Source organism: Austrofundulus limnaeus, unplaced genomic scaffold (genome assembly GCF_001266775.1).
Source record: "Austrofundulus limnaeus strain Quisiro unplaced genomic scaffold, Austrofundulus_limnaeus-1.0 Scaffold21, whole genome shotgun sequence".
Lineage (NCBI taxonomy): Eukaryota > Metazoa > Chordata > Actinopteri > Cyprinodontiformes > Rivulidae > Austrofundulus > Austrofundulus limnaeus.
The window spans coordinates 1,643,894-1,661,460 of record NW_013952423.1 but is presented as its reverse complement, the minus strand read 5'-3'; the positions used below and the strand labels follow the sequence as shown (position 1 = coordinate 1,661,460).

General features: G+C 37.5%; 1 protein-coding gene across 1 annotated transcript in view; it reads left to right on the top strand.

Moving 5' to 3' along the window:
* LOC106514635 (F-BAR and double SH3 domains protein 2) overlaps nucleotides 1-16,907 on the top strand; it is a 25,727-nt gene extending 8,820 nt beyond the window's left edge. The window contains exons 4-20 of the mRNA XM_014004015.1: nucleotides 1,683-1,759; nucleotides 2,617-2,761; nucleotides 3,742-3,875; nucleotides 6,104-6,158; nucleotides 6,232-6,360; nucleotides 6,440-6,562; nucleotides 7,224-7,319; nucleotides 11,267-11,383; nucleotides 11,822-11,920; nucleotides 12,561-12,713; nucleotides 12,815-12,949; nucleotides 13,056-13,139; nucleotides 14,288-14,471; nucleotides 14,585-14,808; nucleotides 14,884-15,094; nucleotides 15,175-15,239; nucleotides 15,327-16,907. Of these exons, the coding sequence (XP_013859469.1) occupies nucleotides 1,683-1,759; nucleotides 2,617-2,761; nucleotides 3,742-3,875; nucleotides 6,104-6,158; nucleotides 6,232-6,360; nucleotides 6,440-6,562; nucleotides 7,224-7,319; nucleotides 11,267-11,383; nucleotides 11,822-11,920; nucleotides 12,561-12,713; nucleotides 12,815-12,949; nucleotides 13,056-13,139; nucleotides 14,288-14,471; nucleotides 14,585-14,808; nucleotides 14,884-15,094; nucleotides 15,175-15,239; nucleotides 15,327-15,410 (2,115 nt within the window). The 3' untranslated portion in view covers nucleotides 15,411-16,907. The remainder of the gene's footprint in view (nucleotides 1-1,682; nucleotides 1,760-2,616; nucleotides 2,762-3,741; nucleotides 3,876-6,103; nucleotides 6,159-6,231; nucleotides 6,361-6,439; nucleotides 6,563-7,223; nucleotides 7,320-11,266; nucleotides 11,384-11,821; nucleotides 11,921-12,560; nucleotides 12,714-12,814; nucleotides 12,950-13,055; nucleotides 13,140-14,287; nucleotides 14,472-14,584; nucleotides 14,809-14,883; nucleotides 15,095-15,174; nucleotides 15,240-15,326) is intronic.
* Nucleotides 16,908-17,567: the final 660 nt, after the last annotated feature.

Sequence of the window (17,567 nt, the reverse complement as noted above, 5' to 3'; positions counted from 1 at the left end):
TGACTCAGCCTGGAACTGAAAATATGGATGGAGGACAACAGAGCTGCTTCATGGAAGAAGAACCTCAGCTTAGCCTGTTAGCTTTAGCCCCGACGCTATCATCACACATATGTATTAGCTCAGCGCTACACATTCTCTCGTCACTGAGGTCCTCCATCCACATGACAGAGAGGAGAACACAAAAATAACTCAGCCTGCAACTGAAAATATGGATGGTGCAGTTCTTCTTCCAAGATTAACCTTCAGGGTGGATTTAGCTCGCTCACATCCTCGCACCGATGACCTATCAACATCATCATTTACCCAGAATGCTTTAAAATAAATAAATAAAATGGCTCAGTACGTGTTAAAACATACAGTATTTTAAATATTTACAAAATGAACAGCCTACAGTATTTTTAGTCTTTATTTTACTGTTAAAATATATGTTTATCAAATAAAGTTTAATGTAACTAATCATGGATCCCTTTAAAGTGGTTATTTACACATTAATACACATTATTTATTCATTTAAAAAAGGAATACAATAAAAACAAAACAAGCAGTTATAAATGAAAGAAGAAAATATCTTATTTTTGTCCCCTTTCCACAAAATTAAAGTCAAACAACAATAATATACAAAACAAAATGAAATCTTTCTTAAACAAGTCAAATCAACCCAGAATCCTATCTTCCACAAACTCACCTTTATCATTTTCTCAAACACTTGTTGTTTTGACAGTTTTAAGATTATTCCACACTTTGAATTGATGTACTCTTTTACAAAAATCTCCATTCCCTTAAGATTATAACTTTTTCTTTTATCAAATTTTGATTGAACGATTAAAGATTATATATTTTTGCAAGCCTTATACGTGAACTGTAAGAAATTATAACCAACCACAATATAAAATTTCAATATTTTCAATAATTACAAATGAAATAATGTATTTGTTGGGTGACTGTAATGTTTTCTAGGGATAATTCTTACAGCTCTTTTTGTATAATAAAAATAGGATGTGATGGTTTTACATGCTTTCACCCAAACTTCAATACTCAGTTTTAACAAAAATAAAACAAATTAAGTTAATAAGAAGAACATATGATTTGATTTTTGTAGAATTAGTCTAACTTCACTGATGTGAAAAGACTTGAACTCTTTGTTAACTCTTTTTTAGCCCAATCTGCAAAAAGCATCAAAAGGTCAAAGTAAACATCAGAGGCAGAGACGTCATAAGTTTATAAACCAAAGTACAAGTCATTCCTCGAACTGCATTCTCTCCAATAAGAACATTTCTCTGACGTGTTATTGTTTGATTTATTGTGGTACAAAGGGATTTTCTTTGCTGCGTTCAGAGATAGTTTCACACTTTCTCTCCGTCGTCATTAAATCTCTCACATACCTCGACAAACAGTTTTCTGCTGCTGTCTGTTCTGTTTGGGTTTCAAACGCTGCAGATCATGTTAATTTTTCCTCTAAAAATAGTCAGACAAAAGTTTTAGACCATAACCCGACTAAACTCATTTTTATTTCATTTAATGCTCTAGTTTTTGTTGTTCTCCTTGTCTTGGTTTGAGTTTTTTGTCTCATAAGGTTCCAGAAGACCACAGTCATTTTGTTTTTGAAGCTGAGACATTAAAAGTATCCTGTGTCAAAAATAGAAGCTTATTCCCACATTTTTCTCCCTCCTACTTTCTCTCAGGCACTACAGAAGTTGGCAAATCAGTATCTGAAGAGGGATTGGCCAGAAAGTGTGGCAGAGAAACCAGCAGATCACAGGTAAGAAAACTTGTTTGGACTGTTTTGTAACTATAATATTTTTTTTCTTGTTTAYTCGTCTGTTTTTACTTCTCTAAGTTTAATACACTTTGTACTAAACGTTTTTATTGCTGTTCGTTCAGTCTTTAATAACAGCTGCTCCAAGACGCGGCAGGTTAATTTAAAACTCATTGTGTTTTATAAATATTTTGTTAAATGAGTCCACACATGGCTGAGCTCTGAATTTAAAATTTAAATCAAGTTTTTTCTGTCTGTGAACATTAGAGTCGTGCTGTTCTTCATTTGAACCAGGGGAAATCCACGGCACCCGTTGGGTCTTTCCTCATCCAGACTCAGGCGGTTTAAGAAATATGATTTTGACTGAAGAAGAGCTGCTTTGTTGAGGATTTTTGATTCAGGAACTTTAAACCAACAGGAAGAGACACAGAAGAAATGTTTGGATTGTTTGGTATGTTTTAGGGCAGCTTTTGCTGACGGATCCAAATGTTTCTTCAGATAAGGAAAATAAATTAATAAAATGTCATTTTCTGACTCAAGGTTTGTAGACGAGGGGTTTTCCAACATTATCTGACCATCATTCCTTTTCTTTCTTTAGAAATGAGGTCATTACTGAAAATAACAAACGTCACGCTTTTTCAATATTTTCTTTATCTCGTTGGCTTTAAGATTTTCTGCATGTTTTGTTGCAGCAAGCTGATTGTGTGCTTGAGATGAGTCATTGAGAAAAAAAAATGATTAAAAAGTTGTTTTTCTGTTTTTTGTCCAAATGTTTTATGGTTTCATAGTTTAAAGACTGATCATTTGATCATAATAATGAGTATAAAAGTCCTCTTCAAAGACGTGTGTGTCTTTTTCAGAAACATGTTCTGTGTGTGGAGGGCGTATTTGGAGGGTACAGTCCAGGCCACCCAGTTCAGAGTCGGTGCCTGTGAGAACTATAAAGTCCAGGTGGCAGACCCGGCAAAGACAGCCCGATTGCAGAAGGAGCAGCAACTCAGGAAGGTACTTCTGCTTCCTTCCCCTTTAAATTCTGTCACTTCTGTTCTTTAAACTGTGTTCACATCGCTCCTGTTGCAATCTGAGGTTTGCGTCTTCATCCTTTACAGAAGTTAGTCTGAATATTTTAGACCTGTAGACAGAAGGTTAGAACAGAATCACACTCTTCAGCTGATTGTTTTAGTTTATTGTAGACTGAACACGTCTGGTGCAGAAGCATCCCATAAAACCCAGACTTCCAAACCTTTTCACACACCAGCCTCTCCCTCACGTTTGTGATTTCACTTTGTGTCATCTTTGGTAATGAAAGAAGAGAGACAATGATCACGCYGCGGCCGGCTGTTTCCTTTTTTTCATCCACCCAGCAGGAACAAAGTGGTTTTTATAGCTTTACCACAACAGGTCACAGCGAACACACCCACAGAATCCTCACGTAGTCTTTTATTCTCCTGATGATCTGTTGTCAGACAGACAAGTCTTTGTCTTGATGTAGCCTTGATTTATTTTATATGTTGTTTATGATGTGCTGCAGCGAATTGAAAAGAACCACAGATAGTAAAAAAAGTGGAAGAGAGGGTTAATGAGGTGTTAATTATGGTTAAAGTCAGAACCAAAATGCAGTTTAATTAGAATTCAGAGTAAAGTGAAGCTTTACTTCATGTAAAGTTTAAGAATCAACATTTCCTCATGAACCAGGGGAGGTTTATACTATAGCATTATTTTATAAAGACTTTACATAATGTTTGTGAAGTCCTTCATGTCATTAGGAGCTATGAGGTCAGTGGTTATAATTCAGCTTGTGTCCTGATGGTTCAGTCAGAAACATTAGAGCTGCTCGTCAGCTCTCACCCTACAGAGCAGCTCTTGTTTGCTCCTCCACCTTCAAACGGTTCTGTTTTATTTCCCGAACGTCATCATATCTCACATCGACGCGGTTTAAAGACATTTGAATGTTAATTTGCATGAATTTCTGTGTTCGCCTCCAGTGCATCGAGCAGCTGACGGCCATCCAGGCTGAGCTGCAGGACTCGGTGAAGGAGCTGACCAAGAGCAGGAAGAAATACCAGGAGGCCGAGACCATGGCCCAGGCTGTCCGAGAGAAGACCGACCTCGAAACCAAGTACGACCCAAACAACTCCACTACCTCTGAGGGATTCAGATCAGGCTGTCTGAATGTCTGCAGCCAGAGGCGGGAGGGGACGTTGTTCTTTGTTTTGGTTTTATCAGAATCAGTTGTGCATAAAAAGCACCTTTAAATGTAAGTTCCCAGTAAAGTTTCGAGATGAAATATTAAAACAAGGATGGACATCTGATTTAAATTCATAAAATGTTGAATAAATTTACATTTAGTGTCAATAAACTGAATAATTTAAGACAAATGCTTTGACTCTCTGTCAAATTAGCTGGAAGCTACAATCTGTAATGCAAACAAATTGATCAAATATCTAACTTTTATTAGTTTAGTGGGAAAAAAAAACATTTCATAATTTGTCTAAAATGTCGTAGTGTCTTAAGAGATGAAGCTGCCATCCTGAAGGAGGGCGAAAAAGTCAAAATTAGAATTTCACTTTTATTTTATTTGTTATTAGTCACCATTTTTAGAGATGTAGGGATGATTATTTTTTATTTAAATATTGGGCTCCAGCGTGGCTCTCTTGTGTTCAACAAATAAATAATTTAGCTTTCATCTTCATCAGAGTTGCATAAATAAATTTAGCTTTATGTAAGGACAGATAATAATGAGCTTTACTGTTTTTTTTTTAAAAAGAAGAGGGAGAAAGCGACGCTTCATGAGAACGTTCACTCAGACTTTCTGGCTCGCTGGAACCAGCCGCCCCTCCACTCTTTGTCCTGGCACAGCGTTAACAGCTGGCACCTCGTCTCGCCACATTTCAGACATTTTTCTGCCCATCAGGAAAGTTTGTACAGAGCAGGGGCAGAGCTTTTGAAGAGCTGCTTTCAGAAAGGATTAAAAGCTGCACTAACTTTAACATAAAAACATGTTATWTTTGGAGTTTCACAAGCAGTATTTCATTAGGCAGTGACACACTGCAGTATGTGGAGTAAACACCAACAGACTGGTTTCAGATGTTTTTCAGATGAGGTAAACTCCCACGAAGGTGACAGTTTGAAGGTTAAACAAACATGGACGCCGCTGCTGTTATCTGGGCAGCTGTTTGCTCTTCTGACGCCGTTTCCTGTATTCCTCCCTCGCTTTTTTTTATCCACGTCTGCAGTCGAGTCAGCGATCAGTTCACATGACCAGATTACGTCCAGTTTGGACTCGGGGAAACTCAAACATGTTTGACGGTGACTCGGGTCGGGACATGTTACAGAGTTCTGTGCCAAACAGCCCTGAAGGCTGATGCAGACTTTACCCAGCAGGGAATCGTGGGTAAAATCTGAGCCTCAGCTCTTTATATTCCTTTTATTTTGACGAATAAGATGGAAAAACAACAAGTGATAATCCTCTTTCTGTCAGTAAGGTTCATAATTAATATGACACATGTGCTGTCCTGATACAGCATCATGTATAAGGACATAATAAATCAAAACAAATGAGTATTTTTTACTGTTTTCATATAAATTAAGAAGGAAACTATCAGCCTGATTCTTCTAATCCAATAAACATGTTTATTAACAGAGCAAAAACATAAAGGTTTAGACCATTTCCAAACAAATAACTGTAACCATGAATTATTTCACCCTTTAATGACTGAAGCCTGCTAACTTTAGTTAACTTTGTCCAAAGAGTAAAGTTGTGTAAAAGTTTATTTCCACTTGACTTATTTGTCAGTGATTCACCAGCTTAAAGCACAAGAATGGAACAATATTTCCTTTATTTAAATGGGACCGTTGTTTGTGGACATCTTTGTTTTCAGTCCTGATGTTTGAAGCAAAACTGAAACGATTGTTAAAACCATTTTTGTTGATAATGTTCATAATTATAAACTAAAAAACTTAATTTTCAGGTAGTTGTTTAAAACTATAATTAACATTGCACAAAAGTTATTATTAATGTGAATTGTTGCTCGAAAAAGGAGTCTTATTTTGTTAATTGAAGATTTATTGACAATATACTGATTTAAACCATTATTTGATTATTATTGTTGAATTTAATATTATTTTTGAAAATGGGGGCAAATATTATAAGATATTTTCTTCTTCTGCTACCTTTCATTTTATTTTATTTCATTTTATTATCATTATTACTTTTTCCTTCTTTTTTATGTATTTTGTTTGTTTTAAATGAAATGAATAAACTAAAATAGTGGCTCAAAAAAGTTCAGTTTTAAAAGTAGTTTTTCTGTTTATAATATAGTATACTCAGTGTGTTTTATTTTTCAGGTCAAAACTAAGTCTCTTCCAGTCGAGGTCAAGTCTCCACAGAGCCACGTTAAAGGTATTATTAAAATACCTGATATGTACTTTTGCAGCGTTTAGTCATCAAACTGAGTTTAACTGTTTAATTCCAGCTGAAAGCCAAGAGGAGCGAGTGCAACTCCAAAGCAACCCACGCCAGGAACGACTACCTTCTGACCCTGGCAGCTRCTAACGCTCACCTGCAGCGGTACTACACCACAGACCTGGTGGACTGCATCAAGGTGAGGACACGAGTCCAGAGGGGGCGGGGCTAATCCTGTTCTGTGTTGTTAAAAACAAAATTTCCTCTCACGTCTCCAGACCTTAGACGGCAGAATCCACGAGCAGGTCAAAGATTACCTGGTTTCACTTTGTCAGACCGAGCTGGAGACGCAACAGGCCGCCCACAACACCTTCAACCAGATCCTGAGCTGCTCCAACGGGGTGAGTCCAAAGACCAGGACTGAGTCCTTCTGCTCCACCATCAGGTTGTTTAAACAACTATACTGTAACTASAACCTTATAACAGTGTTGGTAATGTAAATTCAGTTTTTATTGAATGTTTCTGGTTAAATTAGACATTAGATGAATAATTTACTATATTTAAATTTTAGTTTGGTTTATTTTTTATCCATATTAAAGCTGCAGAGGATTATTATTTGTGCAAAAATATACTCTTAAATTATTTCCAGAAAGCAAAGTTACTCTAAGTTTGTGTGTTGTTCTCTCATCTTCTTTAATTTATTAATTAATTGAACGGTTTGTGTTACTCAGAGCTGCTCAGTTACGTGTTTCATGTTGGCCTCTGCCTCTCAGGGTTCATTCAGTAGCTCATCTTCCTTTTCTGGACTCAAAGAGACTTTTTGTTTCTGCTCCAGTCAGAACATGAACTAATGTTTAGAAAGGGAAGCAGTGAGTGTAGCTCCTGTTTCACCATGTGCTTCTTGTGACAAAATAATTTCGTGAAACATAATTTGATAAAATGTAAGCTTCATAAATCTTCTGCGTCATCTAATAAAAGTTTAGTTTAAAGTGTATCTGAAGTTGTTGAATGAGGTTAAATTTTTGTGCAAACTAGCTATTTTCATTTTAAATCCACCTGCAGGTCCTCCAGGAGTTTCACCAGCAGACGTTTGTGCAGAAGAACCTCATGTTTCAGCAGCCGTCAGGTTTCCTGTACCATCCTGTCGACTCAGATACGGTAAAACGCTCAACTTTCATTGTTCCTGACTGTTAGTCATCGATTCAGATTAAAACTATTTGATGCTAAAGCTGCTTGAGCTGATCTGATCATTCTCAACAGCATATTTATTTTATGTAATCAGATTTTTATTTAATTTTTTTAATCAGTAAAACTGCACTTTATATAGTATTCCCCTTTGGAATAAGGTCTGTTTTTTTTTTTTTTTTTTTTTTAAGTAAGCATAATTTTAGAGAGAAACTGAATTATTGTTTCAGGCTATGTTCATATCATTTTTCAAACATGATACTAAATCAGATACTGTACATATTCAATGTTTTTCAAAGTGAATGCAGTTTCGATGGTCATGTTGCATTTCATTTGACTTTTAAAACTTGATACTAAAAGTCAATGCTGTGTTGTGTTCAAAGACGAATGATTAGGAGCAGCTGAAAATATTCAGAAATGAAAAATATTTGTTTTCTTTTTTTTCAAACACAAGTGGTGAAGTTAATAATTGTAATTATGAAACGGTAAAATCTGAGTGATGTTTAWTATTTTTTCGATATAAACACTGGGTAGTTTTTTCACTGAGGACAGCTGCTGTTGCTTGTTCAAACTCCAACAGTTCAGTCGATGTGCCACCATAATAAGAAATGTATTAAAACATAATAAAATCATGAAATTCAGATAGAACTGAGCCGTTGAGCGATTTAAACGGTAAAGAAAAGTTCTTCAAAATGACAAATAATGTAATTACACTGTAACTACGCGACTGTTTATAATAAGTGCTTTCAACGATAACACTCTAATTTTCTGGCTCCAAACAGACAACAGGAGTGAAACTGGTCCTGTGTTACAGATGTTAAACAGACATAAAAAAAAGAAAAATTGTGTTTGAATTCCTTTTTGTAAACAGATGTTTGTAGATTCAGCAGCTGGAAGCCGTTAGATGAAAAACAATCAGACCACAGACAGATGTTTGTTCAAGCTGTTGTTGAAGTGATAACTCTTTCTGATGAATCCTGTCCGACTTTGCTGTTCCACAGAAAAATCATTTTATATTTCCTCTACAATCATGTTCAGGTCACCATGAAAGTTTAATTATGAATTAGTTGAATAAATCTCAAAAACAAAAGACCTGCAGAACAAGCCTGGCTGTTTTTGTAAAGCATGGAACATTACAGCATAATCATCAATTAAACCTTTAAATCTTTATTTACGTTTGTCCCCTGCACAATAATCACAGGTATTACAAAGTAAGCAGGTGTTATTTCACCTGTTTCATCCGGCAGTAGAAAAGAAAACCTCAGTTTAAATGTTACTGAGCTGCAGGAGTTGACACAAATCTGCTAACTTGCTAATAGCGGAACTAGCTTTTCATTAGCGGATTAGCTTTTTGGATAACATCGGAAACCGTTAGTGGACCGATTAGCTTCCACTGAATTAGGTTCCAAGATCTTTAAGTCTGCTAAAAAATTTGCAAGTGTCACGCATTCATCCCAAATTAACTAAAGGCTGTTCCCTCTTACAAGCAGCACTGGACGTATCCAACACCGTGTGTTAGCAGGTAGCATCTTTAGCAGCTAAACTTCAACCCGAGTGTCAAAAAGAAATAAAATAACTTTTAACCATATTTAAATGATGAATGCAAAAACTGACTACATATAAAATATGATAAAGTATTTTTTGTCTAAATAACTTCAAATGGTATTTATGAAAATAAAAACTAACAAATGCTTTTATTCTGAAAGGGTTCAATTCGAAGTATCACAAGTTAAACAGCTATATTTTTCCGATTTGCCACAAATGATCCCACCCACCGTCAGATTAAGCCAATAGAAAACTGAGAACAGGTTTGAGTGACAGTCGTCTTAGCTGTTAGCGTTAGCTTCCACAAACTTTGTAAACTTTAGTTGCTAAATGTTTGCGGAGCTAAAGATTCTTGTTTAGTGAATTAGTGGTTAGTAAAGCTAACATTTTTTTGGTAGCATCTTACACTGTATGTTATTCCTTTAATAATAGTTTTAAGTCTTGACAAATTTTATAAATACTTAGAAGTTTTGTTTTTCTTACTTGGTACAGACTTTAAACACAGAACTCTACTGAAGAAAAAAATAGTTGACTTCCTGGTTTTAAATTTAAGTGTGGTCTAGAATCTATTTTAATTATTTTTCTCTGTCTAGGTTATTATTGGGTTAGTTTTTTAAGCAAACAGGTTCTAAATTCAGTCCAGAAACATTTTACGATCAGCCTCTGAGACGAACCTGCTGTTCAAACGTTGATTTATAAATGGTCCAGAAGGCGGATCCAATGCTTCAGGGTCCGGTCCTCCTCCCCTCTGCCCCGCCGGACAACACTGGACAATTTGTTCAAACTGCAAACGCCGGCGTTGTTTTGATTGGAAGTCAAACAAGCTGCAGCCTGTTCCTAAAGAAAACACGAGCGGCTGAGAGCCTCCCTCCCCTCTGACACGCCGCTCGCACCAGACKGAGGGATCCGGTCCGGAGTGAAGCTGGACTGGGAGGCAGGCCGGGCCGTCTGTGAAAAGGAAGCTTTGTGAGTGGACTTCACCTGGAGGGCGCTGACCTCAGCCACTCCGGCCCTCCACCCCCACGGCCTCAAAGACACAACTCTGAGGTCACGTGGAAGCTAGTTAAACTAATTTAGGACTAAATTTATTAAACTTCTGTTGCAGCTTAAAATCCTAAATATGCTGACTCATTTTTTAATATTAAAAGTTAACACATATATTTGTAATTTTCTGCTTTAACTCGCTTTGTTTTCCRCACAGTCAGCTTCAGGTTGAACTTCGTAACAAATTTTAAGAAGTTTGCAGCAGCGCCCTCTTGTGGATTAAAACTTTATTTTATCAGGTTTAACTTTGTAACGAACAGAAAATTGATTAACCTTTTGAGCCAAAACAGTTTTTTTCTGTTTCATATTTCTTTTCACTTCTAACTTCAGTGAACCTGGACATGTTCGGTATTGAAAGAAACCTAAGAAACTTGACTAAAAGGTCATGAAAACTATTTTTACATTCACTGAACAATTCAAATGACAAGTAGTTGAATCAGAAAGTAAACAAACTGTACAAAATGTCATCATTGCAAATCTGTAAATACATTCAAGCAAATCTGTAAAGGAAAAGTTTTTGACATTATTTTTAAAGCAAGTCAAAGTAGATACCTAAATATGTTCTAAAGTGGGTTGAAAGTTTTTTTCACTTGATTTTCAGTGAATATGATCCAACTGAAGTCAAATATAATTTCTCATTATTTTATATAATATATATGGTGACAAATAAAGTTTGAATAAWTTTTAAAAAGAACAAACATTCAATAACAAGTCTTTTCAGGCAGGTAAGAAAAAATAAATAACTTTTAGATGTAAAAACTTCAGTTTTCTTAACATTTATTAATGGTACCATCATGGTCTGTCCTGTGCAGAATGACAAAACACCAAATTATTTCTTTACTAAAACCTCTGTAACTTTCCTCTAGTTAATTTCAGCAGCATGAATCTTTGCACAAGTAATGTCCACAAGTGGATTTATGGTTTCCAAGAGTTTTTAGCCTGATTCATTATGATTTTAAATGGGTTATATACTGTCTAATGAAAAAAATATTCAGATAAGAGTGAAAAAAAAAGTTCCATCCCCAATATCTCTAAAACCACAGCAGCTGTTTTAATATTTACACTTCTGATAAAATCTCCCAGGTGTTAGCTTTATTTTTGATACCAACATTATTAAAGTAGAGTTTATAAATGCTGAGATACACTCAGTTACATTTTGGCATGGTATTTTGAGCAAAAACTTTAAGAAAACCCCTTGGGGCTTRAGAGGTTAAAGTCTTTGAAGAGCTGTCAGATTTCTCTCTTTCCCTGCACACGAACTCCTTACACCCAGTGCTTCCCTCGGTTCAGCACGTTGACACACCTTTCGTTGCTTTTTGTCTTTGTTGCAGGTGATGCAGCTGCAGAGGGAAAGTGGGACAGCAGAAGAGCACAACTTGGACAAGGAGGCGAGGAAGTGGGCGAGCCGTGTGGCCCGAGAGTATAAGAGCATCATCCACACACAAAAGGTAAAAAACAAATAAAAWAATAATAATTCTGCCTTCTCGTGATGAAACTTTGTTTAAATGTTTGTTTTTAGACTTGGTCTAAAACTGTTTTACATTTGCAGCTTGTAAAATAGCACTGTGTACGTTTTTAAAAAGAAGTAACCCTGATGTCATGAGTCATTTGGAAGTTGTCAGATTATATATAAGGTTATAATCTGTTAATCATAATTTCCATCTGTGATGATAAAACACCACCGCAGTGCTTGATAAAGATTAACTGTGATGCAGGAAACAATGCTTCCATAAAGAAGTCAAGGTTAATGTTTCCAGTAAAACAGAAAATAATCTGTTTCCAGGGAACCTGTCTTCAGATGTTGACTTGTTTTTTGGACAGTTTCAGTCCACTCTGTGTGTCTTTGTTTACATTCTGTAAGTGTTTGTTTGTGTTTTTGATTTCAGGCCTTGGAGGAGTACGGGAGTCAGGAGGCGTTGGAGCAGAACAGCAGCGACCTCGAGACCAAGATGGAGGTGGCGAGACGGAGCCTTCGGCGGGCCGAGGTGAAGTAACGTGAAACCCACCTACGGTTGAAGTGGCTTCAGTTCGCCACCTGCTGGTCAGAAGGATGAAACGTTGCCTCTGAAGCTAACGTGCTGTCTGAGGAGAACTTTTTCCCTTCAGGCAAAAGATGAAACTGATGTCATCACAAACAAATAGAACCTCTTTTTTTTTTTATCTGTAAATATTATCTACAGGGTTCCTGCGGATCCTTAAAAAGTCTTAAAAGGCCTTGAATTCATCAATCCAAATATAAGGCCTTAATTAGTCTTAAAATGTCTTAAATCAATCTTTTACAGGTCTTAAAAATGTTAACACTTCGTACGTAAGATGACTAATTTGTCTCAATTATTACAATAATTGGTAACGTTTATTTTTTAATATAGTTGACCGAATGCCTCTTACAGCTTGTTTTGTTTAAAATAAATATTTGGCTAAAATTCTTGCTAAACTGGGTTTTTTCCATTTGTGTTTATTGTGAAATTGGTCTTAAATTTAATTTCAAGTGGCATTAATTAGGTCTTAAAAAGTCTTAAATTTTACTTGCCTTCTGATCCAGTAAATGTTTGCTTGTGAGTTTGTGTGAATAAACTTGTCTGTGTTTTCCAGTAAAGAAGTTACTTTATTTATTTTCTATCACAGACGGTGAAAGTGAAAGCCGAGGCCCGTCTGGACCAGCTGAGGCAGGCGGGAGTTGCTGTGGAAACATGGCTGAAGAGCGCGATGAACCAGGTGATGGAGGAGCTGGAGAACGAGCGCTGGAACAACCTGAATACCCACGATCCTTCGCTCTCCGTAAGACTCTGAAGAACTCAAGTGTTCAAACAGAACGGGTCCTCGTATCAGTGTGGTAGATCTGGACGGTTCTGACAGCGTGARAACCTTTTTTGTTTCAGGGAACAGCAGATTTGGAGCGAGAGGATGAGGAGGAGATGGAGGACAGCGGGGAGGTGCTGGACGACAGCAGCTCCAGCCCCTCGAGCACCTTGAAAAACTACCCGCTCACCTGCAAAGTGCTTTACTCCTACAAGGTCGCCACACAGAAACCAGAGCTGAACACACATGTAGTTTTTCTCCGCTGAGCTTTAATTGTCTTTATGCTCACAAACAAACTTGAGTTTTGTTTATTGTTWACAGGCATCTCAGCCAGACGAGCTAACCATCGAGGAGCAGGAGATCCTGGAGGTCATTGACGATGGAGACATGGAGGACTGGGTCAAGGTACGACCCATCCCCTCTAAATAAAATGTACAGAGCTGCAAAGCCTGCTGGAAGATTGAAATAAAGAYGACTCATATGTGACGCATCATATTGAAATAAGGATTAAGTCAAATTTGGTCAAAATGACCTAATTACATTTTCAGTTTCCTGACTTTAAAAGCTTCATTTTGATACCTGGATCATCCAGATATCATAAGCTTATCCAGAGATATGACCTAATTTGTCTTGTTGGTTACAATAATACATTAATATTTGGTCTGAAATCTATTTTTATGTAAATGTATTGAGTCATTTTTATGTCAATATAAAGAGGAAACTTTAAATAGTATTTTTAATTAAGATGTCCCAGTTGGAAAGAAACAAAAACATTGCTAGCTCCCAGGGAAAAATTCAAAATTTTAAGGCGTTTTTCCTCAAAATCTGTTTTTATATTTTTTTATTTTTGTTTACATTTATTTATTTTTGAAATATTCTTCAGATGTTCCCTTTTGACACCACTTCCTGTTATTTCACATGCAAATATCTCAACAACTGCCCATCTGAGCAATGTGAAATTTGTTTTCTAACGTTAATAGTGTTGTCTTTCCAAAAATGCATTCATATTTCTTACAAAAATGTTACATCACATGCACTTTAAGGTTTCATCCACAGCAAGCTGGGGTTGAGAACCCACTGTGGGTCATAAAACTCCAAATATTGGGTCATTAGAGGATTTCAAGGAATTAAATTAAGTTTAAAACTGACTGCCAAGAATAGTTTTTTTTTGCTATATTTGACAAAATAGCAGTTAGATATGGATAAAAACAATTGGTCTATTAGCAAAAGTTGAATAATTCAACCAAAAATTGTTTGATTCATGAGTTTCTGCCACAGTTTTAATTATTTTGTCATTTGTGTTTTATTGTGAAATTGGTCTTAAACTTGATTTCACTTGGCATTAAAATGTCTTTAAAAGTCTTAAATTGAACTTGTTTTAAACTGTAGGAACCATGATTATATTTTGACAAAATGCAATTTTTACACACGTATAAATCAAAACCCTATACTATTTCTCCACATCCCAGTTTTGGACCTAATCCTGGTTTCGATGTGACAGGTCACATTTCTCATCAGTTTTCACTGTTTGTGTGAATGTTCTTCCTCTCCAGGCCAGAAACCGCAGCGGACAGGTGGGTTACGTCCCAGAGAAATACCTGCAGCTGCCCTCCTCCAACAGTTTACTCAGCATGCTGCAGACTCTGGCTGCTCTGGACGCACGATCCCATTCCTCCAGCAACTCCACTGAACCCGAGACCGAACTCCAAACCAGCTCAGTCAACGGAGACTCCAGCGGTGAGAGTTACACTGAAATCTGACGAAGAGCATTTTCGCTTTTCACCTCCTGCATCAGCTTTATGCGACAAAAGTAAAGCAGCTTTTAGGAGYGCTGACGCTCTGTATTGCAGTGTCGTTTGCGAAGGCCTTGTACGACTACGCGGGACAAACGGACGAAGAGCTGTCATTTCCAGAAGGCGCCATCATCCGCATCCTGAACAGAGAAACCCACGAGGACGACGGCTTCTGGGAGGGAGAGTTCAACGGCATRGTTGGCGTCTTCCCTGCGGTGCTGGTGGAGGATCTCTCGGGGGTCAGCGAGAACGGAGACGGGCAGAGAGAAGGCAGCGCTCAGGTGTGGCGAYGTCCTTTAAAGGAAACCAGAAACCTGCCGGTTAGATTTACAAAAATAAAGTTGTTTGTGTTCAAGGCGTCTCCATCGTCTTCGGCGCAGTGCGACCGCTCCCAATGCAGCCCCTTCCAGTCAGCGCCCCTCCACAGCAGCCCCCTTCAGACCCCCACCACCTCTTCTCCCGGGTCGAGCCCCTGCAGCGCCACCGCCTCTCCCATCGGCAGACTTCCCTCCTACCACAACGGAAACCACCGGCCGCCACCGGCTCCTCACAAGAGCCCGTATCACAGTAAGCTGTTGGTCTTCTGTGACCCTGCAAAGACCACAGTTCAGATTATAATCTGTGTCTGCTGTCCCCCGCTCCCGCAGGCCCTGCTCAAGGATCCCCTCAACCTCCTAAATACCCAGAGAGTGCAGCTGGCACCATCAGACCTGTGAGTGACGAGCAGTCATACATTTAAATAGCCTCAACAGGCAGCAGGAATATTTGTAAATAAATAATAATTTGATGATGCCTGCAGGTCCGAGCCGCTCCTCCGCCCCCGAAGCAGCATCCTCGCGGACAGGTGAAGCCTCGGGAGGAGGTGGAGATCACGCTGGTGTGAAACCGGCCGAGAACTCGTTGGCAAAGGAAATGACGCCTGGAGGCACCAGAGACCCCCACGCTCAGACCTCGTAGGTCGGTGTGCCGTGGAGGATTATTCACTAAATTCAGTTCTTTAAACTCACCCAGTCTGTGTCCTGCCATCGACGTTAACAGGGTCAGTAAACATCCAGCCACTGTCTGGGTTTAAACATACAGTGTAATTCATTTTTTTCAGTTTCTGTTAGTTTGCATCAGACTAATTAGTTCCTTTTAGCAGCATCAATAGATGCAGTAGCTATTAAAGCTCATTACCTCCTGGTTTCTCAGCAGTTTTCCTGCAGAAAATAAAAGTCCTTAAAGTTGAACTGTTCCTTTAACTGGCCTGACTCGGCTCCAAAAGACACCGTAGAAACTCCCGTGTTTCTTCCTCATCTCTAACCATGTTGATTGACTCTGAGGGTTGTTACTGTACCAGCTCGGCCCACTGCAGAGGTCACTTCCACACACCAGAGCTCCACGTGGGACCGCAGCTCCAGCACGGGCGAGGCTGGTCCTCTGCACCGTCACTGGAAACGGTTACACAAACAAGGGAAAAGTGGCAATTCTAGTTGTGATTGTTCAGATAACAGATCTTTTATCGTTTACTGTTCGCCTTTTCCTTGTTATTTTTATTTGCTCATCGTGTTTAGATTCAGTTTAAGAACTCAGTATACACAGACTTAGTCCAAGTTTTGGTCCTTTTTTTTTTTGTAACGTACGGATTTAGTTGTTATGACACAAACGATGCCAGTATTGGCTGCTGGTTCGGTGTCGGTTTACACTAACATCATGCAGTTTAAAACACCTGAAGGAGGAAACCATCGGAGCTGCTAGCTGTCCAGTTTAAAACCTATAATGTCATAGTGAAGCACTTTTAAATGTCTTTTTATTCCCTTTCAGTATTGTTGATGTTTAAAGTTTGTTTACCAACTGTATTGATATAAAACTTTACTTTTATCAGCTCTTATGTTATTTAGCCTTTATTAGCCACCATAGTGTCTTTAAGAGTCTGACTTTTTGACCATATTGTTTTTGAAAACTCAGACGTTTACAGAGAGCTTGGAGATGGATATCTGTACAATTATTAGTATTTTTTCTTTTTATTAGAATTAGTAGAAAAACCTTTTAAAACAATAGTTCAGTTTGATCAGAGATATCTGTCAGCCTTGCTGCTGTGTTCTCGTTGATCTCCTTGAGATCTAAATGACATCAAACTTATTTTTGAAGTTTGCATTTACCCTGTTGTATTAAAAAATAAACCTGAAGTCTCTTGTCCATCAGAGACATTGTTGTTAACCTGCTACTGGTCCTGGTTTCACGTCGGGTCCAAAGCTGAATTTCAGTGATGAAAATGCCCACATTTCATGTCTGCTCTGCAGAAACTGCAGATCATCAAATTTACACACCAGTGGATGTTTGACTGTATTTATTGTGTACAAAAATGTGAAATAAAGATAGCAAAAATGAAACAAACATGCCTTTGCTGTTTAATCTGGTTTTATGTTTGGATGATTTGTCCTAATCGCTGAAAAGGTCATTAATTTAGATTACAAAGTAAAGGTCTGGAGATGGGTTGAGCAAAAAGCAGTTTTTTAGTTAGTTTTAATCACAATTATGTCCTGAAACAGAGCAAATGGTATTTTAATGACTATTTACTTAATATAAAAATGTTTGTTTTTGCTGCCATCAAGTGGCCAAAAATAAATAATTCAGAATGTCAAAACTTTTCAGCTCAAATCAGTTTTTAATTTCCAGTTTAATCAATTATTTTTGAAAAATTTAGAGGTCTTTAGATAGTCATAAAGCCAAAGATATGTTTGTTTTTTGTTTTATTTCTTTAAAAAAAAAAACTCACTGTATTTATCAACATTACTTATACTGCTTTACATGTAATTACCGATACTGCCTTTTTTAACCTGTTGTTTAATATTTATCTCTAATGAGATAGTTTCTTTAATCTTCAAGTCTTTAACAATACGTATTGGATTCTGAGGATATTTTTGTAAATGGCTATTATATTTTCTTTCAGTACCTTGTTTATCCTTGTTTATTTCTAAGTAATTTAATTGTGATTTATTTATTTTGCGTAGTGTGTGTATTATATATATATATATGTGTGTGTGTGTGTGTGTGTGTG